Below are 23,612 nucleotides of genomic sequence, written 5' to 3' on the forward strand. Positions count from 1 at the left end.
CTTATACACAACACATAAAAGTCTAACTGTCTCTGAATGACGTAAGTTGGCCCTGGTTGAATAAAAACAACATCAAAGTATGAAACTTCCTGGCAGATTGAAACTGTGTGCCGGACCTAGACTCGATTTCGGAACCTTTGCCTCTCGCGGGCAAGTGCTCTACCAACTGAGCTACCCAAACACGACTCACGCCCAATCCTCACAGCCTTAATTCCGCCAGTACCTCGTCTCCACCTTCCATACTTCGCAGAAACTCTCCTACATACCTGGTAGAGCACTTGCCCGCGAAAGGCAAAGGTCCCGAGTTCGAGAGTCGGTCCGGCACACAGTTTTAATCTGCCAGGAAGTTTCATATCAGCGCACACTCCGCTGCAGAGTGAAAATCTCATTCTGGAAACATCCCCCAGGCTGTGGCTAAGCCATGCCTCCGCAGTATCCTTTCTTCCAGGGGTGCTAGTTTTGCAAGGTTCGCAGGAAGTCTGGAAGGTAGGAGACGAGGTACTGGCGGAGTTAAAGCTGTGAGGACGGGGCGTGAGTCGTGCTTGGGTAGCTCAGTTGGTAGAGCACTTGCCCGCGAAAGGCAAAGGTCCCGAGTGCGACAGTCGGTCCGGCACACAGTTTTAATCTGCCAGGAAGTCTATATGCGTCATTTGCGGAGACTGTGTTGTCACAGGCTGTCTTTACAGCTGCTTTGTAACACTGTCCGTGGTACCGGTAAGCGGCTGAGCCTCATGACACGGCACCTGTTCTTGTGTTGCAGAGCGGAAGCGTGGTCGGCAGACGTACACGCGCTACCAGACGCTCGAGCTGGAGAAGGAGTTCCACTTCAACCGCTACCTGACGCGCCGCCGGCGCATCGAGATCGCGCACGCGCTCTGCCTGACGGAGCGCCAGATCAAGATCTGGTTCCAGAACCGCCGCATGAAGTGGAAGAAGGAGAACAAGTCCAAGCCCGACGCCGGCCAGAACGGGGACGGCAACGCCGGCTCCGACATCACCCCGCAGACGTCGCCGCAGTGAGCGGGCCGCGCGCCCACCACCCTCCGCCACGCACCTCCGGCCTCGGCACAGAGGAATTCGCCGGAAGGACTCCCTCCCTCCCCCCGCCCCGCCCCGCCCCCTCTCAGAAGCTGTTCCCGCAGAAAAGTATTATGACGTCCAGCCTCATGCGTCCCCGAGAAATTTTGTGGCTGTCCCTCCCCCATAACCCCCTTACATCGTTAGAGAAAGGAACCTTTTTACTCAGAGCGGCAGCCTTTTTTTTTTTTCAATTACACAGCTGTGCGTGCGAGTGTGTGCTAAATTATATATATATATACATATACGCGTATAGTCACTATATTTAAGAAAGCAGCGCTTGAAGTGTAGCAAGAGGAGACAGTGAACAAAATTTGAAAATATATATATATTATAAATGTGCTAAAATTTTGACAAGTCCAATGTAAATAGTCACTAAGCATATATTCAAACTGTTTTCTGTGCGTTTCTAGACGTGTGCGTGTAAGCGCTTTTAAATTAGGGACTTGGCTGTAAATGGGATGTGGCGTTTATGGAACAATTTTTATTGTGTTCAGACGCAAGCTCAGACGAAGAGGAACATCGACATTGTAGCTCAAAGGATGCTAGCAGATTTAACCTCTTCAGTTAACAACCTGGGCATATGGGAGGCACATCCCAATTTCTTTTAATGCATCGCATCTAAGCTCACTGTCGTAAATTTCATAAAATCCGTGTAAAAAGAGAGGAAAAAATCAAAAGAACAGACGATTTCAGCATCCAAGTAGAAAAGCAAGTATAATAACAAGCTTAGTATCACGAGCTATCTTTATCCTAGGAAAAACAAACGACAGATGTGCTTGTGTTAACAGTAGATGAAACGCTACAGTAAATGTTGTCACAACCTTTTTGCCCTCATGCCAATGTGATGCAGCTAGAAGAACCAATCCCTTTTACAACTGAACGCTGAGAATACGTTTTGCATTGCCCCCTTTTTTTTAAAAAAAAAAGAGAGAAAAAATGAAAGTGACTTCTTCAGTGGAGCGACAGACTGTTTTTGATCTGCCAAAATGTGACGAAAGAAGAAGGGTAACCATGTGTTGTAGCGACCTACGCAACACACGTTTAGCGCTCTGACTGTGATGCGGCCTCCGTTAAAAACCTCAGAAATGAGATTTTTCGAAGTGAGGAAGACCTACGAGAGAGTCCTCTATGTGGATAATTGAACGAAGGCTGCGTGGACTGTTGGTCTGAGCAGATCTCCGATTATTTCATGACTAGTCGCAACGAGCGAAGAATGTGTGCAGATGCGCCGCCGATGGTCCAGTATTTTCAAGCTTTGAAAGTGCTTAGCTGTGTGTGTGTGTGTATGCGTGTGCATCGAAGATCGGTAGTGTTATCGTAATAATGTAAGAAGCAAAGAAAAATTGCGAGCATGGTATTACTGGTGATCAGGAAGTGAGTTATTCGAGTGAAAGTCGCGAAAAGTGATGTTGCTAGTTGTTTCCTTGGTCGTGTGGCAGTGGTAATATTTCGCCCAGTTGAGGGAGTCAACACCATCGTTCCCTGCCAACGCCAGTCTGCAGCCCCAAAACGTCCTGCCCGTCTTCAGCGGGAGAGAGGTCCATCTACATTGCCCTCCCTTCCCCCCAGCCCCCATCCCACGTACGTGCAGGAAACCTCTGGGCCATGAAACGTCTACACGACACCAGTCTAAGAAGTGGCAGATCAGAAGACATTGAGGTTCACAGGCGTACGCCGTACCGTGTAAGAACAGACAAGCTCTGCAGACTTTCGTCGGAAAGGTCAGTGAAAGACTATGAACATTGCTGGCTGGATCGTTCATTTTTAATTTTTCTTTTTCAATATGTGATAAAGACGCTTTTAACTAGTTAGTAAGGACATTTCTAAAAATGCTAAAAAAATACATGTTAGAGTTCTAGAATGTAGTGTTCCAAGAGATATTATTCAGTCTGATACCACACGTGGAGGAACTTTTGTGACTACCAGTTTTATTAATAAATTTTATTTTGCTCCAGTGAATGGAAAAAATATACGTTCCTAATCACCTGTACAGCTGTACAGAGTATGTCCACAATGTCCTCCATGGTGCAGACTGGTTAACATCTGTTGGAATGGATAGTTCGTGTTGAGCAAAATTTTATTTTGTAGTCTATGTATCTCTATGCCCCATGAGATGGCTCTGTGTCAATGTCCCTTGCTGTCCCCAACCCACCAGTTGACCATTTGATTCGATGTCTGCTGGTGTGACACCCTTAAAGCTACCAAAATAGTGGAAAGACTTACATGCAGAGATTATAGAAATGTTGGTTCCGAGCCTAACTTGGAATATTATGGTTAGATGACACGTGTAGAGTAAGAAGGTGATATCACCTCATTTGTGAGAGCTTCGCGTATTGTAGTTGAACAGTACCTCAGCTCTGTTTTTGAATTTTCTAGAGGTCAGTTTGCAGTAGAGGGGGCACCTTTATCCCCATACATATTATTAAATGTGCAATATAAACTATGAAATATATATAACTATATACAAGGAAAAGATTTATCGTATAGTTCATTACATGTGAATGCATAGAACGACTAGCTATTAACTCGTAAGTTTTACACTACTGTATGTGAATACCAGCTATGATGGTTGAGCTTACAGACAAGAAAAAGGGGGAAATTCGAAAGGTATTCTTGATTTTCCAACAATAACACCTGTAGAATGCGTCACGTAGAAAGCAAGAGAACAAAGATAATATAGGTATCGATATAGAATACCATTTTGCACTATGTTATGTTATTGATTTTGTGACTAAACGCGTTTATACCAAAGCTGAGATAAATTATTTTTATTTTCGTTCATTGTTAACTAGGAAAAATATATAATTTTCCATTATTGTAAAATTCCTTGGCTCAGTTACCAGAGGCCTCGTAATATATAAACCATGAACATATTTTCTAATTAAAAGATATAATAACTTCCTGTGTGTTTATATCTCTCATAGAGTTTCAATGAATCGTGAATCAAAAATTTCAGTTTTACTATTCCTTAACACTTCAATAGATTTTTTGTTTTACATTAAATATATACATTTCATGCAAAATTATCACAATGAATTGACAAAAGGAATAATTTGTGGACATTCAATTTTAAAGAAACAAAATCGCTATTTTGTATACAAAGGCAAAAAGGCAACATTACATCAATATAATGAAACTAGGGACTTACATAATTAAGGTATAAAAGCTTATTAAAGTATATACATTATATTTCAAAAGGAATAAAAATCGGTATTTGTTATAATAGGAGGAATGCTGGGACCCCTCCATATGAAATTGTTTGTGATGAATTGTATAATTTCTTTTTTCAGATGAACAAGGAAATGATATACGTAAGAAGGAGTCTGTAACAAAACTTACACACACTTTTTTGTGTAAGATTGAAACTGGTATACGTAATATAAAATGACGTAAACTATTTCTGGTCCTATATGAAACTGTAGAATACGTCTTTATACACCAATGGAATAGCATACATATGTTTCGTACAGAAGTTTTGAGTGTTTCGATAGGTTTAAACTAATTTATAGCAAGAAATATGTGCTGTGCTAAAATACGTACTACTGATATTAACAAAAAAGAACACTTTTTTAAGAGGAAGGTATTCTCAGAACATATTTCATATTCCATAGAAAGTAATGGAAAGTATTTGTCTTTACTATTAACCATTGATGTGTATTTGTTAAAGTCTACACACTAAAATTTGGGACAACCGATTCAGAGATTATTGTATGAATTCTGCTGAAAACACCACAGCATCGGTAGTCATCAAATGAGTGTTGTTTGTCGATTTATTTTACTTGAATTCATTATTGTAATTCATCGTAATTTTTGTATGATAAGTATTGTTTCGAAAGAATGAGAATATCCTATATAAGTATACATACATATATAAACAGTCACATCGCGTTCAATATTATTATATAGTATATTAAATTGAAGTAACTAAACATAAATATTCACAGAAGTTCGAACACTTGAGTCTTGCGGTTCAATTTCACCAGAAGAAAACAGTACTACTATTCATTTCTCAGACATTATAAGTAAGCATTAAACGTTGACTGTAGTTTGTGAAAATTACATAAAACAATTCAGAAATGGGTCCTTGTAACTTTTCGTAGTGTAAAGATATATTTAAAAGTCTTGTGCGTGTGTGAGTTAATTTTTTGTAGTTAACTGTACAAAAGTAATAATAATAAATTAATATAATAAACAGTGTCAGATATGTTTTTTTATACTTCAAACATAATACATTAATCAGGTTCCAGTTTCCTTCCACAAATCTCTTAAAGACCATGTCTTTACAGACATCTTCCAAACAGGTGCAAGCCACAATTAATGATACAATATTGAGTGCAAAAACACAAGAAGCTGCACTGAAATTACAGTATGTTACCAGAGAAATTCAAAAAAGGCACTAATTTATTGATCACATAAAACACCAATTTAGTACTTACACACTCACTGAATGACAGAGCTCTCAGAAAGTGCAAGAAAACAAACTGAAAACAGTCTTGTTACAAAGTAATACAGTATTTGTTAGAAACAAAAAAACACACTACTTATAACAGAAGGCATCGAAACAACTATAAGGAAACTTTTCGTATTTTAATCATTCAGGTTCAAATCAATTGAACTGTAACTTGAGTGTAGTAACTAAGAAATTGCTTTTGTGTCAACACATTACACGTTTTCAGGTATGGTGAAGGACTGTGTGTTAAGGAAAATATACTAGCAGAATGCTGTAACTGAACATTTTATTAGCAACCTTACATCACTGAACAATTTATCTGAATGTCCTCAGACACAGAATAGACTTACGCAGTCTGCATTATTGACGAAAATACTTGGTTAATGCAAGCTGTCTGTTCACTTAAGAAATGGTTCATTTGTTTAATACTGAGTCTACCAGAACTAATTTTGCAAACATATTTTCTCTCAGTTTCTGAATGATATACTTCTACAAGAAGAATAACAAAAAAATAAGTTAGAACTGACTCAAACTCACTGGAGTACTAGAAATCGACATCAGTTCACACAAAAATATTGCCTCGTATTTTTAATGACACATTTGATTGAGAAGAAGGGTGGAGTGACAGGAGTTACATTTTTTATCCATAGTTTTGAATAGACTTAAGGGCATTTGAAGTAGTTATACTTCTCTAGAAGGGTGCTAAACCACTGACCATTTTGAAAGGCTCATTGTGTCAAGGAATTCCTAAAATCGGAGGTGCATTGTTCGTCATACTGATCTATGACCACTCACTGGCTATTCACAACTCTTTAGGCATTGATGTAGCAGATCGAAGGTATGCCCACCCATTGAAGGTCACCACAGTAATGTTCCATACCTTTTATACCAGGAGAACTATAGGGTCAACTGTATATCATCATGTGCACAGATAATTCTAAAACTAATTCTGGTGTGATTTGGGAGCAAAACACATATATTTTTAGAGGACAATGCAAGTGAACGAATGAGTGATGTAATTTGATAGTTCTTACAACTGCTCACAACTGGGAGCTCAATGGGTCATGTACCAGAGGTCACAAATTATTCAATGTAAACTATTCACCCACTGATCCATTGCCATAGATATGAAATCATACCGTTGGGAAGAGCAATCCATTACTTCACATTCATTTAGACATACGTGTACCCTACCATCAGTCTGTCGCAGCGTTTTGGTGTGGGTGTGTGTGTTGGGGGGGGGGGGGGGGACCTTCCTAGGTCGCAAGGTCCCTGCTCAAGCATTAATTCCTATCATTGGGGCATCTAAAGTGTAGTCAGAGAAGGTTCCCTAGGTAGAAGGTTGCTTCTTTGCTGAAGGCCTGTATCCATGGTGGATGAACTAGTGAACAATCATTTTTATTAGCCGTGACTGTAATTAGCTTAAGAAATGATCCAGAGCCCTGCATGCCCTCCTTGTAATCTCTGTTCTTACTGATCAATTTACAGGGCGGGCATACAAACATACGTGGTCTTTCCCTTTGTTCATCCACTTATTGGCTGGGAAATACCAGTATGACACTCACTGGAGATCTCTGTGTAGCAAAGTAGTTGTTGACAATCAGTGAATTAGCAAGTGTCCTGTAGTTCACTCCATTAGCCTATTAATTCAATAACCGAGCTAACCAATGCCAATCATTGTAATCTACCATAACCATTGAGCATGACATCACTGATTTTACTTGATTCGATGTCCTGGTGTTGGACCAGTGACACAGTGATCACAAACCCTAATGGGTCAAATGGTTCAAATGGCTCTGAGCACTATGGGACTTAACATCTGTGGTCATCAGTCCCCTAGAACTTAGATCTACTCAAACCTAACTAACCTAAGGACATCACACACATCCATGCCCGAGGCAGGATTCGAACCTGCGACCGTAGCAGTTTCGCGGTTCCGGACTGCGCGCCTAGAACCGCTAGACCACCGCGGCCGGCTAAACCCTAATGACCATTAGGTTTCGGAAGTGGGGTGTCCCATGTTTCTTTCGCAGCTTTGGGGACCGACGAGCAGAAATGTTGTGAGCAGTGGCAGGAATGAAAGCAGACGTGCGTGGACTCATTAGAGTTCACCTTACTAAAGAAAACACAAGAACAGAATTAGATCGAATTAAAACAGCAACGCATGTATGGGCTACAATCCTAATATAGTCGATATGATATACAGGAAACAATTACCGCCAAATTTGCCAACGAAAATGAAATGACATTAGCGAATGCAGAAAGAAGAAGAATGAAAAATTCGTTACAATACAATATAGATACGGGAAATATTAACCAAAAGACAAGTAACACATTTCGTAATACTAAAACTGAAATTATATTTGCACAAAGAATAAAGTAGGAATATGCAGGATACACAGAACAGACACAGCATAAAAATACGACCGCTGGGGAATACGTACCATTAAATGTAGCGAATGTGACATGTTATACATCCGACAAACACAACGATTGTTTACTAAAGGTACAAAGAGCATATAAATAAATGTGGAAACATCTCCATATTTAGTATGCACCTTCAAGAGAATCTACACTCTACAGTAGACTAAGAACTAGTCTTTCCATACTTCACTGAGTCGAAAAAAAACTGCATGAACATCTTACCATTACACGAAATAGATAAATCTACACATATTTATCAAAAATATACCAAATAACATTTTATGAACAAACAGAAGTTGAAAATAAAATGTATTGATAGCTTTGACAAAATTCATATCAGTGATAGACAATTCAAGAATTAGAGACAGTCCTGAATTATATATTTGCAGCATCTGGAAGTCATTTTTTGGGTAGGAGAGACTGGGGGAGTACCGAGATATCTCACGAAATTTTTTTCGTTCTGTTTTAAAACCTGTCACTTCCATGAAAAAATTAATGGCATCCTGTGTGACCCTGGAATGTTAGGTGCATAGCTGCATCAGACAATTTGGAAAATATTAATATCTTTGAAGGTATTTAAACATTTTATAAACATTTGCCCCGGATGCCTGGGCAATACCGACACCCTTACAGTTTTATACTAAATGCATGAAATAAAGACAGGATCAAATTCCTGTTCCAAGAAAGATTATTACCTGTACATTTATCAAAACACATACGTATCATGTTTTTCGTGTTCAGGTTGGAAGAAAAACATAAATCAACTCCAGCTTTATTGAAACCTGTTGCTGATGATTTTCTTAAGCGTATTTTACGACTTCTCTTTTTAAAACCAGAAACCCAGTCTACTCCAGTCATTTTGGTAATTTTATCGAAATTGTGCTGGAGGACCAGCTTTACCGTAAGGTCATAGGCAATTCGCCGCAATTCAACCAGGCAAATGGCATAGAATAACTGCGACAGAATAGTCACATGGTTGACTAGTTCTTGTTCATGTCCTTGTACCAAAGGAAGGTTTCTTATCTGAATATGATTTTAATCAGTAGTAAAGTATAATTTTTAGTATGTTCAGCTGCTTTGGAACGCTGGTTATTTATCTCTATGGCTTCACTAAGCTTAATGCGTTTGGTTTTTTTTTATTTTTTTTTTTTTTTTTTTTTTTTTTTTTTAGTTTTCTCAGTCCATTTAACCCTCTGATTTTCTTTTTCTTATTCTCGCAATTTGAGATTATATGTAAGATCTTCTTAAGTGTAAAAACCTTTTTTGTGTAATGTAGAGCATGGGGAAATATCGCCACCCTGTTGACGTTGCCACCCGTTCTTCTGTCGCCATTACACCACTCAGACTGCATGGCAGGGAACAGAGTATAAAGGCTTTGCAAATGCTGGGGAAGTTACAAAACCTGGCGTCGAAAATAGTACCAAGAGTCATTGCAGCTTCAACAAAAGCAAGAAAAATATAAAAAAATAAAATAGTTTCTTGTTGAAACTCTTACAACCTGTGCTAACGCTTTACAGTAATGCCGAAGGGAGCGAATTTGTCAACTGGTAATTTGTGAAATGAAGTGTTTATTTCAGAATAAAATGAAGGCTTACGCCTGGAAAATAAGTTCTTTCAAGAAATTCACAGCGCCTGAAGACATGTACATATCAAAGGCTATATAGTTATAGTTTCTCTTCTGTCAAAACTGCGTTCGAAATTTTCCAGGAGGACGCAAAACCACGCCTGTGGTCAACTGCTCGTTCACTGCCACTTCGGTAATCAAGCAGATCTGAACTTGGCACAGCGTAAGGACACTAAGCATGACCAACAAAAAATGAATTCACCCACTCGAAATAGCTCCTTAGAAAAGCGAGCAGTCACAGTTCTTCTTCAGATACATACATAGACCACAAGCAACCGTACGGTGCGTGGTGGAGGGCATCCTGTGCCACTACCACTCACTTCCATAAATAGAATACATTCCCAGATACGTGAGTGGCTCAAGGCTTCTTAAGTAATAGAACCCAATATGTTGTTCTCGTCGGCAAGTGTTCGTCAGAGACAATGGCATCGTCAGGAGTGCCACAGAGAAGAGTGACAGAACTACTGTCGTTCCCTGCACACGTAAATGATTTCGCGATCAGGGTGGGAAGCAATATGCGGTTGTTTGGTAATGATGTTGCGCTGAACAGTAAAGAGTCGAAGTACAGTGACTCTAGGAAGATACAAAACGACCTAGACAAAATTTCCAGTTGGTGTGACGAATGGCAGCTAGCCCTAAATATGGAAAAATGTAAGTTAATGCGGATGAGTAGCGAGAGCGAACCTGAAACTTCCTGGCAGATTAAAACTGTGTGCCAGACCGAGACTCGACCTCGGGACCTTTGCCTTTCGCGGGCAAGTGCTCTACCGGCTGAGCTACCCGAGCATGACTCACGACCCCTCCTCACAGCTTTACTTCCGCCAGTACCTCGTCTCCTACCTTCCAAAGCCTTCGATTATTAAGCTAGACAGCCACAGGAAATTTAAGGAAAATTCTTTCCTAGTTTATTACTGGAGCCAGGAGACATTGTTGACCTCCGCATATCAGTGGTAAACTTGTCTGATTGCTATGCGGAGGACCCGGATTCGATTCCGAGTACTGATGGGGCTTTTCCCTGGTGGGATGACTGGAATGGCGTGCACTCAGCCTCAGCCTAGAGGGCGGTGTGTTGACCCGGTGGCCCTCCAGACCGCATGCAACGACGTCGCTGGTACAGGAGGACATGGCGTGCGGTCGGTCCCGACTGCTCCATCCGGGCCGCAACGCGGAGCTTTGCTTCCTTTGCAAGAGGCATTGGGATAATGCTGTGCCACACCGTCTCTGTTCTTCACAATAAAATGGTTCAAATGGCTCTGAGCACTATGGGACTTAACATCTGAGGTCATCAGTCCCCTAGACTTAGAACTACTTAAACCTAACTAACCTTAGGACATCACACACATCCATGGCCGAGGCAGGATTCTAACCTGCGACTGTAGCACTCGCGCGGTTCCGAACTGATGCGCCTAGAACCGCTCGGCCACACCGGCCGGCTCTTGACAATAACTTGATTGGTTGGTTGGTTGATTTGGGGAAGGGACCAAACAGCGACGTCATCGGTTCGGTTCAATCGGATTAGGTAACGATGGGGAAGGAAGTCGGCCGTGTCCTTTCAATGGAACCATCCGGGCATTTACCTGAAGCGATTCAGAGAAATCAAAGAGAACCTTAATCAGGATGGGCGGACGTGGGTTTGAACCGTCATACTTCCGGATGCGAGTCCACTGCGCCACCTCGCTCGGTGGCAACAGCTCGAAAAAATTTCTTGAGGTATGCCATATCCTTGGCCACTCATTCATGATCAGATCCAGTACAGCTGCCAAGTTTCGAGAAAACTTGTTGCTATGTTTCACCCGCCGTTCTAAACAGACCCATCACATCAGCAGTGTGTGTGGATAAGCTGAGAATTTGGGTGTGACGGGGGGCCTGCAAGATTAGTCCTCGTAGTTGTGTTGACTGCTGTGTCCGGCTGGCGTAGGAGTCACAGCAGCTGCCTAGCGAGCAGGAGACCCCAGAATCGAATATCATTCTGGCACCAATTTTCAGCTTTCCCCATTGGTATAAATCAGTGCCCACTTACTGCTGAGGTCTTTAATTGCTTTGTGTGTTGATTCATACTGGCTGTGAGGTAAACAAAGAGTCGGGTCTTTGTGACATTTCCGAGGGACACAACATATATACAAGATAATTAGGGTTTTGTGTCTTCAACTACACAGAGTTTATATGCTTAAAGTCAAATATTTAACACATTAACTCATTCGTAATCAGGTGCTGAAACTGTTTAAAGGATTAGGGGTTCTAGGAGGGTGACCAACTCTGCCGTGTTTTGCGGGATCTCCCATATTACAGAATTTTTCTTTATCCTCCGGGCTCCCTTACTGACCGCCTGTCTCTCCCGTATATTTCGTCAGCGATCACTGATACGAACATTAGCCCCTTGAAGTGCGATTGATATTTCGCAAGTGCTCAGAGCCATTTGAAATTTCGCAAGTAAATTAAGAACGTGTCAGGTTCCCCAGCAATAGGTTTTCATACTGTCAAGCATAGTACCAGCTACAGAAGTATGGACTGTGCAAAAAAAATTATCACCGAGCGAGGTGACGCAGTGTTTACCGCACTGGAATCGCATTCGGGAGAGATTCAAACCCGCGTCGTGCCACTCTGAATTTGGTTTCACGTGATTTCCCTATACAGCTTCAGGCAAATGCCGGGATGGATCCTTTGGAAGGCCACGGCCGACTTGTTTCCCCATTCTTTCCCACTCCGATCAGGCCGAAGACCCCGTTGTTTGGTCCCCTCCCCCCAAATCAACAAAGAACCGAATAAATTATCGCACGATGCTTAGCTTAACTCTGATTTTGAAATGTAAACAAGCGCTTTTAGGGTACACACAATATACTGAGCCGTCCGCGGTGTCCGAGCGTTTCTAGGCACTTCAGTTCGGCACCGCGTGACTGCTACGATCGCAGGTTCGAATCCTGCTTCGGGCATGGATGTCTGCGTTGAACTTAGGTTAGTTAGGTTTAAGTAGTTCGAAGTTCTATGGGACTGATGACCTCAGATGTTAAGTCCCGTAGTGCTCGGAGCCGTTAGCCAATATACTAAGGGAAAAAATCGTAACAAAAATAATTAATGTAGAGTAATGAAATTTAAGTGATTGATATTGCAAGATCATAGGTTAATGTAATTGAGACACAAGTCATTGCAAATGTGATTTGCTGGTACATTAATAGCCGGTATAACCGCCAGAATGTTGAATGCAACTATGAAAACATACACTCATTGTGTTGTAGAGGTGCCGGGTATCAGATTGAGAGGTAGAGCCCCGTGTCTGTCGCAATTGATCGGTCAGGACGTCTAATGCTGTTTGTGGGTGACGCTGGAGTTGTCTCATATGTGCTCGACTGGAGAGAGATCTGGTGATTGAGCAGGCGAGGCGATCATATCGACACTCTAGAGAGGGTGTTGGGTTACAACAAGAGTATGGGGGTGAGCGTTATCCTACTGGAAAACACCCCTTGCAGTTATGGTAGCACAACAGGGCGAATCATCAGATTGAGGCACAAATTGGCAGTCAGGAAACTTAGGATAACCACAGGAGTGCTCCAAGCTCACAAACGAAATCGCGCCCCAGACCATAACTCCAGGTGCAGGTCCAGTGTAGACGTAGACAAGTTGGTTGCAGACCCTCAACAGGCATCCTAAACAACAGATTTTTGGACAACATGGTTGTGGGGAGAAGCAGCAATTAGTATGATCAAACAATAATTGAAAAACAGTCTTAATCGCATTTATTATTATTATACCGCCAACCGGTTTCAACCCGACGGAGGGGTCGTCATCTGGGCGTTTTCACCATTGGTCGACTGCTGGTGACTGGTCGACTGTGATAGTTTCCTGCCGTTATGTAGACAGGAGTGACACCACTAGCAGTCGACCAATGGTGTAAACGCACAGAAGATGACCCCCTACGTCGGGTTGAAACCGGCTGGCGGTATAATAATAATACACTCCTGGAAATGGAAAAAAGAACACATTGACACCGGTGTGTCAGACCCACCATACTTGCTCCGGACACTGCCAGAGGGCTGTACAAGCAATGATCACACGCACGGCACAGCGGACACACCAGGAACCGCGGTGTTGGCCGTCGAATGGCGCTAGCTGCGCAGCATTTGTGCACCGCCGCCGTCAGTGTCAGCCAGTTTGCCGTGGCATACGGAGCTCCATCGCAGTCTTTAACACTGGTAGCATGCCGCGACAGCGTGGACGTGAACCGTATGTGCAGTTGACGGACTTTGAGCGAGGGCGTATAGTGGGCATGCGGGAGGCCGGGTGGACGTACCACCGAATTGCTCAACACGTGGGGCGTGAGGTCTCCACAGTAGATCGATGTTGTCGCCAGTGGTCGGCGGAAGGTGCACGTGCCCGTCGACCTGGGACCGGACCGCAGCGACGCACGGATGCACGCCAAGACCGTAGGATCCTACGCAGTGCCGTAGGGGACCGCACCGCCACTTCCCAGAAAATTAGGGACACTGTTGCTCCTGGGATATCGGCGAGGACCATTCGCAACCGTCTCCATGAAGCTGGGCTACGGTCCCGCACACCGTTAGGCCGTCTTCCGCTCACGCCCCAACATCGTGCAGCCCGCCTCCAGTGGTGTCGCGACAGGCGTGAATGGAGGGACGAATGGAGACGTGTCGTCTTCAGCGATGAGAGTCGCTTCTGCCTTGGTGCCAATGATGGTCGTATGCGTGTTTGGCGCCGTGCAGGTGAGCGCCACAATCAGGACTGCATACGACCGAGGCACACAGGGCCAACACCTGGCATCATGGTGTGGGGAGCGATCTCCTACACTGGCCGTACACCACTGGTGATCGTCGAGGGGACACTGAATAGTGCACGGTACATCCAAACCGTCATCGAACCCATCGTTCTACCATTCCTAGACCGGCAAGGGAACTTGCTGTTCCAACAGGACAATGCACGTGCGCATGTATCCCGTGCCACCCAACGTGCTCTAGAAGGAGTAAGTCAACTACCCTGGCCAGCAAGATCTCCGGATCTGTCCCCCATTGGGCATGTTTGGGACTGGATGAAGCGTCGTCTCACGCGGTCTGCACGTCCAGCACGAACGCTGGTCCAACTGAGGCGCCAGGTGGAAATGGCATGGCATGCCGTTCCACAGGACTACATCCAGCATCTCTACGATCGTCTCCATGGGAGAATAGCAGCCTGCATTGCTGCGAAAGGTGGATATACACTGTACTAGTGCCGACATTGTGCATGCTCTGTTGCCTGTGTCTATGTGCCTGTGGTTCTGTCAGTGTGATCATGTGATGTATCTGACCCCAGGAATGTGTCAGTAAAGTTTCCCCTTCCTGGGACAATGAATTCACGGTGTTCTTATTTCAATTTCCAGGAGTGTAAATGCGATTAAGACTGTTTTTGAATTATTGGCCCTAAACAACACATGGCTATCACTGGCACCGAGGCAGAAACAGCTTTCATAAGAAAACAGAACAGACCATCACTCCGCCCTCCAACGAGCTCTCGCTTGACGCCACTGAAGTCGCACATGGCGATGGTTTGGGTTCAGTGGAATGCACGCTACAGGGCGCATGGCTCGGAGCTGCCCTTGCAGTACATGATGTCTAACAGCTCGCTGTGTCGCTGTAGTGCCAACTTCTGCTCAAATTGCTGCTGAAGACGCAATCAGAGCCATACGCCGAGATCGATGGGTCCGCCGCTCGTGGTCTCGCGGTAGCGTTCTCGCTTCCCGAGCACGGGGTCCCGGGTTCGATTCCCGGCGGGGTCAGGGATTTTCACCTGCCTCGAGATGACTGGGTGTTTGTGTTGTCCTCATCATTTCATCATCATCCAGGAAAGTGGCGAAATTGGACTGAACAAAGATTGGATAATTGTACGGGCGCTGATGACCACGCAGTTGAGCGCCACACAAACCAAACATCATCATCATCATCATCATCGAGATCGATGGTCTTCAATCTCGGTAGTGTCACGTGGTCGGCCGGAACCCGGTATTATTTCGACCGTACATTCTCGCGACCACCGCCGACAGAAGCCACGCACAGTGGCTGCATTGCTGCCAAGTCTTTCTGCAGTATCGCAGAAGGAACATCGAGCAACTGCTAAACGAACTCATTCGAACTCAGTGAGGTGTCGATAACGGCGTCTTTGTCACCTTGAAGGCATTCTTGACTAACATCAACTCGCCACGTCCAGCCGCAAAGCTAGCCAACGCTCGTGACTGTTTCAGCGTGTATTTAATGCAAACCTGATTCGTGTTCTCGTACTGGTACTACTAGCGCCACTCCCATGCGACCGCCGCGAAACAGAATAGACTTCATCTTTCAGACGCAGAAACACGCCTACCAACTTTCGGTTATGTCGCACATCTCCTCCTTGGTGGTACAATTTTATACTCGTCAATGTACACTACTGGCTGCTAAAATTGCTACACCACAAAGATGACGTGCTACAGACGCGAAAATTAACCGACAGGAAGAAGATGCCGTGATATGCAAATGATTAGCTTTTGATAGCATTCGCACAAGGTTGGCGCCGGTGGTGACATATAACCCGTGCTGACATGAGGAAAGTTCCCAACCGATTTTTCATACACAAACAGCAGCTGACCGGCGTTGCCTGGTGAAACGGTGTTGCGATGCCTCGTGTGAGGAGGAGAAATGCGTACCATCACTTTGATAAAGGTCGGATTGTAGCCTATCGCGATTGCGGTTTATCGTATCGCGACATTGCTGATCGCGTTGGTCGAGATCCAATGACTGTCAGCAGAATATGGAATCGGTGGGTTCAGGATGGTAATACGGAACGCCGTGCTGGATCCCAACGGCCTAGTATCACTAGCGGTCGAGATGACATGCATCTTATCCGCATAGCTTTAACGGATCGTGCAGCCACGTCTCGATCCCTGAGTCAACAGATGGGGACGTTTGCAAGACAACAACCATCTGCACAAACAGTCCGACGACGCTTGCAGCAGCATCGACTATCAGCTCGGAGACCATGGCTGCGGTTACCCTTGACGCTGCATCACCTATAGGAGCGCCTGCGATGGTGTACTCAACGACGAACCTGGGCGCAAGAATGGCAAAACGTCATTTCTTCGGATGAATCGAGGTTCTGTTTACAGCATCATGATGGCCGCATCCGTGTTTGGCGACATCGCGGTGAACGCACATTGGAAACGTGAATTCGTCATCGCCATACTGGCGTATCACCCGGCGTGATGGTATGGGGTGCCATTGGTTACACGTCTTTTTTCGCATTGACGGCACTTTGAAAAGTGGATTTTACACTTCAGATGTGTTACGACCAGTGGCTCTACGCTTCATTCGATCACTGCGAAACCCTACATTTCAGCAGGATAATGCACGACCTCATGTTGCACGTCCTGTACGCGCCTTTCTGGATACAGAAAATGTTCCACTGCCGCCCTGGCCAGCACATTCTCCCGATCTCTCACCAATTGAAAACGTCTGGTCAATGGTGGCCGAGCAACTGGCTCGTCACAATACGCGAGTCACTACTCTTGATGAACTGTGGTATCGCGTTGAAGCTGCATGGGCAGCTGTACCTGTACACGCCATCCAAGCTGTGTTTGACTCATTTCCCAGGCTTATCAAGGCCGTTATTACTGCCAGAGGCGGTTGATCTGGGTACTGATTTCTCAGGATCTATGCACCCAAACTGCGTGAAAATGTAATCATGCGTCAGTTCTAGTATAATATATGTGTCCAATGAATACCCGTTTATCGTCTGCATTTCTTCTTGGTGTAGGAATTTTAATGGCCAGTAGTGTATTACCGTCTCTGTAAGTATGCTTGTTTGTTGCTGAGCAGCAAAGCTACGCTCTTAAGGAGCTCTTAACGGCAGTTGAAGTTTTTGGATTCGGTTGTTAGTTGCCACATGTATATCAATATAAATTACGGCTGATAATTGCGTTCTGCATTAATATTTCATTTGGACCACATGCTGCCTGCGGGTCACAATTTGACGTATATTGCTTTAAAGGATCGTGGGTGGAGACTGGTCAGTAGGGATTTCCTGGTTACCTCATACTGCGGTCAACACCATTAAGCTGTACAATTTTCTTGATAACTTCCTTACTTTTCTTCTGGGAAAAAGCTGCTTGGAGTGATGAAGATACGAGGGTCTTTCCAAAAGAAATGCACACTATTAAAAAAAATACATCTTTTATTCTACATGTTTGAAAGTTTTACAGTGTGCAGATTCATCCTTTAGGAACAGTATTTTCATTTCTCCACATAATCTTCATCCCTCTCAACTACCTTACGCCATCTTGGAACCAGCGCCTGTATACCCGCACGGTAAAATTCTGGACCAACCAGTTGGAGCCACTGTTTGGCAGCGTGCACAGGGGAGTAAATATCTCCAAACCTTTTTCCACGAAGAGAGTCCTTCAGTTTCCCAAAGAGATGACAGTCACATGGAGCCAGGTCAGGACTGTAAGGCGGGTGTTTCACGTTGTCCATCCGAGTTTTGTGACCATTTCCATGGTTTTTTGACTGACATGTCGCCGTGCATTGTCGTGCAACAGCAAAACATCCTGCTTTTGCCGATGTGGTCGAACACGACTTAATCGAGCTTGAAGTTTCTTCAATGTCGTCACAAATGTATCAGAATTTATGGTGGTTCCACTTGGCATGATGTCCACAAGCAAGAGTCCATCGGAATCGCAAAACACGGTAGCCATAACGTTTTCAGCAGAAGGTGTGGTTATGAATTTTTTTCCTTGGTGAATTTGCATGATGCCATTCCATTGACTGCCTCTTCGTCTCTGGTGAAAAATGATGGAGCCATGTTTCATCACCTGTCACAATTCTTCCAAGAAATTCATCTCCACCATTCTCGTACTGTTCCCAAAGTTCGCTGCGTACCGTTTTTATTGTTTCTTTGTAAGCCACTGTCAACATCCTGGGAACCCTTCTGGCACAAATATTTTTTAACGCCAACACTTTCAGTATTCTGAAAACACTTCCTTCCCCTGTCCCAAAGTAGAGTGACAATTCGTTCACTGTGATGCGTCTGTCAGCAGTCACCAATTCGCTAACTCTCTGCACATTGCAATCCGAAAACAAAGGAAGTAGGTTACAGTACGCTTGTTCGCCCACTGCTTGAATACTGCTGAGTAGTGTGGGATCCGTACCAGATAGGGTTGATAGAAGGGATAGAGAAGATCCAACGGAGAGCAGCGCGCTTCGTTACAGGATCATTTAGTAATCGCGAAAGCGTTACGGAGATGATAGATAAACTCCAGTGGAAGACTCTGCAGGAGAGACGCTCAGTAGCTCAGTACGGGCTTTTGTTGAAGTTTAGAGAATATACCTTCACCGAGAAGTCAAGCAGTATATTGCTCCCTCCTACGTATATCTCACGAAGAGACCATGAGGATAAAATCAGAGAGATTAGAGCCCACACAGAGACAAACCGACAATCTTTCTTTCCACGAACAATACGAGACTGGAATAGAAGGGAGAACCGATAGAGGTACTCAAGGTACCCTCCGCCACACACCGTCAGGAGGCTTGCGGAGTATGGATGTAGATGTAGATTGTCTGGAGTTTGTGCAGTACGAGACCTGCCTCTATAATGCCGTGCCCGCTTTCATCACGTAACCTGCTTCGCCACCGACTAACTGCACTGCGATCGACAGCACCATCTGCATACACCTTTTTCAACCTCTTGTGGATGTTTCCCACTGTCTCGTTTTCACAGCACAGGAATTCTATGACAGCACGTTGATTCTGACGAACGTCAGGTGTAGCAGCCATCTTGAAGACATGCTGCGACGGCGCCACTCACGGGAATTGGTTGAACTAAGTTTGAAAACAAGCGGGAAGGATCTATCTACACACTGTAAAATTTTCACACATGCAGAATGAAAACTGTATTTATCAAAAATAGTGTGCATTTCCTTTGGAGTGACCCTCGTAGATGGGACATTGTACGTGGTGAGATTCGCAATATTTTCCGGGTAGGCACGTTCAGGGAGTTCAGGTATCTGCCTGTGATTGCACTAAACTCCACGCGAAACGCAGGGATTGTAGAAGTAGTGCTGAGGTGCGGGGACCATTGCCAGCCCTCTAGGCCTGCGCCATAGGCGACATCCGGCCGCCTCCACGCCGTGGGTCCAGCGCGGCCCTCTCGCAGCCAGGGGTGTCCACCACGCCGGCCACTGCCTGACGGCTTCGCCGGCCCGCTTTCCAACCCCCGTCTTCCCTCGCAGCCATCCGTCCGTCCGTCCTGCGCCCTCCTCCTCGACTTCCTCTCTTTCGTTTTTCGCGTTCCTCCCCGTCCGCGCTTCCGCCAGAGGGGAGAAGCCGGGCCTTCCAAGATGGCCTCTCCTCTCTGCGCGTATTATTATTGGCTAATACCGGGGGTTGGGCCCCGCCTCGCCCCGCGCTGACGGCGCTGATGTATCGATTCTCGCCGCCGCCCGAGGTCGACCTCTCGGTCGCGCCCCGATGTTCGCCCTCCGCCGGTCCTCTGCTCCTTACGCACGCATTACGCCCGCTCTCTCTTCGTCTGGTCCACCGGGATGTGGGGTGTGCACTATCGCGTAGTCGACACTAATTCACCCGCTATTTCTTCATTCTACGTCCATAATCTGCAAAGCACTTTGAAGTGCAAGGCAGATGGTATTTTTCAGTCGAGCCCTTGTTATGGTTGACGACTATTATTATTACATCAGTTTTAGAACACCTTCCTGCTTTGTCAGATCCCCAATTCCATGGTCTTGTATCGTCCCATTAATTTCTTTTAACTCTTTTGACCTCATGTTTATTATTCCATCTTCCTTATTTTCCTCTGCGTTCCACTTTTTCTGTGGTCTGGTGCTACCCACAGCATATTCTTCTTACGAAATTTGGATTCATCCATCCGTTTGACATGGCCAAAATATACTGTTTCCGTTCTATGTTGCTGCTACTGACCCTTCTACACCGACTCGTAACCGAACTTGTTTGTCACGTATTTTCTCTCTTCTAGATTTTCCCAATAACCGTCTCAGCCCATCCGTGTAGGTAGCCTCCAACCTTCTCTTCTTATTCTCTGTAACTCTCCATGCTTTGCGCCGCACAACAAGGAACTCTTTTTATTAGAGTAGCATAGATAATAATATATTTGACACGCCAGGAAAGTGGACTTTAGGCGGTTTGCCACATCCCACTATGTGAATACCTTTCTGCTACCCAAGTCCCACCTCAGAATTCGCCACATTTAGAAAACATTTGCACACTTTCACGTGAGATAACACACTGTGTGTGTATGTGTGAACCGGCCGGTGTGGCCGAGCGGCCTAGGCGCTTCAGTCCAGTAATTTACATGCCGACCCCTTGACGACATGGAGTAAAGGGTAGAGAAAAAAAGAATAAGATAATGTATTTCCGGTTCTTTCCTATTTCATTACTAAAAATTATCCCTTTTAAACAAGATGTCAGTTTCATAGCCTAGTTATTCGTTTTCTAATTTATTGACCGTCTTTACTTGTAGTGTCAGAGTCTATTCCTGTACTTGTGTAACTACTGCAAGCTGCAGTTTCCTTTGTGTCGAGTTTTTGTGGTCAGGCTACCGATTTCGGTCTATAATGACCGTCTTCAGATCTGTTTTAGAAAAACATGTCATAATATAATGGAACAATAGTGGCATCGGCTCCAGTATATTAGGACATGTTTTTACAAAGCAGATCTGAAGATGGTTATTGTACACCGAAACCGTTAATCTAATAACAAAAAAATTGTGACCATAGACGTGTAGTAAAGGAAATTTACTCTATACTCTGGTCCCTGTTCAATTCGCGACCACGTCGTAGCTAGTGTACGCCATTCTTTGTAACTCTCTACACAGAGTCACTGTGCTGCTCGACTTTGATAGCAATAATATTTTGAAGAATCAGCCTCAGTTGTGCAAATTTTCTGGTCATTACCAGGTTTCGGCTAAATTAATCTAGCCTTCTTCAAAAGCATAAAATTACTATAACATGCCGCTGCCAAACTACCGCGTGGTGAAGAGATGCTGGGGCTGGACTTCCGTTAAGTTGTTTTAATTAGACATTGTACCACGGTACTGTAAGTTTTAATTTTAATGTTGACTGTGCCTAACTCTGGCATGTTACAGTAATTTTACGTTTCTGAAGAAGGCTAGATTAATTTAAGCGAAACCTGGTAATGACCAGAAAATTTGCTCAACTGAGGCTGATTCTTCAAAATATTAGTCTATCACAGTTGCTGACGGGGATGCAATATGCTGAAAATTCTTTCTTTGACAGCATTTTGCTGAGTGATTCCTTCCAGTGATTTCTCCCAATTTTTGGAAACCATTCCGCGTAATGGTCGACCATCCTCGATCGTCGTTACCACTAGCGGTCTGTCTCGTCTAGTTTTAGTTGTGGTTGTTCATTCGCCTTTTCCATTTCACACTCTCTCCACCAAAGATCGACCTCTGCAGCTTAAGAGGGGATGAAATGTGCATGACGGATTTGTTGCTCAGCTGACATCCGGTTACTAGTCCACGTTCGATGTGACTGACCCCTCCTAACCGGCTGATTCTTCTCTTTCTCTACTGAGAACACAGTATGTCCCATCTTCTTTTATACTGTTGGATCCGCCGTACTTGACATCTAGTACTTCCTCGACTATTTCCGACAGCACATCATTATAAAGGGTGTTTCCGTAAGAGAGTGGAAAAATGTAACAGGACATAGAGAATGGGAACCTGGAGTCGGAGAAGCCAGCTTAGCGAGATGTGGAAGTAAACTTGTATATCGCTTTGTCTAGCGTTATCGTTTTAACAGCTTCTTCACGACCAACGTGCGCACAGGTTTACACATACTATGCTGTTTATTTACATGTACATTATTTATTCCCTGCAAGGAAACAAAGAGGACGAGCCTGAATACTAGGAAGTCATGACGCAGATATTGTTTACTTTACTGGTCCATAAGGTGGCTCTGTTGTATAGTATATACATTGAACCATGTCAGAACGACAGACCCATTCAGTATTCACTGATATTCAGAGACGTACAGTACAATACGAGGAGGCAGTACCGGTACAATATTTCCTCGTCATTGCGTTGAAAGGGGAGGTCCTGTTCCATGGTGTGAATTCCTCTTGATTATTTCCTATAGGCATATTTAAAGTCACTTGCGTGTGAGACTCCAATGGATACGGAGATGGATTTAGCTGCCAGAATTGTAGCTGTGATTCGAAACACATCAGAGATATTTGTCAAGATGTATCAGAATACTGTTCGCCGATGTCATGCTCGCGTTGAGGCTGATGGCCGTCACTTTCAGCACATTTTGTAAGATACAGTGCGAATGGTACGTTCAGTGTGTCAATGGTGGTATTTGCAGTTAAGTGATGTAAATAAAAAGGTACAGAGTAATGTGATTTTATTCCTGTTGTCTTCTTAAGTGCTGCGCGGGATTAGCCGAGCGGTCTAGGGCGCTGCAGTCATGGGCTGTGCGGCTGGTCCCGGCGGAGGTTCGAGTCCTTCCTCGGGCATGGGTGTGTTTTTCCTTGGGATAATGTAGGTTAAGTAGTGTGTCCGCTTAGTGTGACTGATGACCTTAGCAGTTGAGACCCATAAGATTTCTCACACATTTTTTTCTTCTTAAGCTGGCTTCTCCGATCCCAGGTTCCCTACCACAAAACGGTTAGCGGAGCATCCTCTATGCCCCGTTAAACTTTTGCACTCTCTTACGGTAACACACTTTAGATAACTGCTTCACCTGCGAAAGATCTTGGGTAGCTGTTGATATTGGCCGGCCGTTGTGACCGAGTGGTTCTAGGCGCTTCAGTCTGGCACCGCCCGACCACTACGGTCGCAGGTTCGACTCCTGCCTCGGGCATGGATGTGTGTAATGTCCTTAGGTTAGTTAGGTTTAAGTAGTTCTAAGTTCTAGGGGACTGATGACCTCAGAAGTTAAGTCCCATAGTGCTCAGAGCCATTTGAATCATTTTTTGTTAATATTGTCTGCCACGTCATCAACATACAACACGAACAACAAGTTTCCCAACA

General features: G+C 44.5%; 1 protein-coding gene across 2 annotated transcripts in view; it reads left to right on the forward strand.

Annotated features, from left to right (window-relative positions):
- The window catches only part of LOC126109701 (homeotic protein antennapedia-like), a 323,722-nt gene that overhangs the window by 77,070 nt on the left and 223,040 nt on the right, over window positions 1-23,612 (forward strand). The window contains exon 2 of one of the 2 annotated variants that reach the window (XR_007523714.1): window positions 761-2,801. Coding sequence is in view for 1 of the 2 variants with exons in the window: in XM_049914753.1 (XP_049770710.1) it covers window positions 761-1,020 (260 nt within the window). In the remaining variant the exon portion in view is untranslated. Of the gene's footprint in view, window positions 1-760; window positions 5,281-23,612 lie in introns of those variants that run through there. The other variant, XM_049914753.1, reaches the window with a different exon arrangement.

Source organism: Schistocerca cancellata, chromosome 12 (assembly GCF_023864275.1).
Source record: "Schistocerca cancellata isolate TAMUIC-IGC-003103 chromosome 12, iqSchCanc2.1, whole genome shotgun sequence".
In the NCBI taxonomy this organism is placed as follows: Eukaryota; Metazoa; Arthropoda; class Insecta; order Orthoptera; family Acrididae; genus Schistocerca; species Schistocerca cancellata.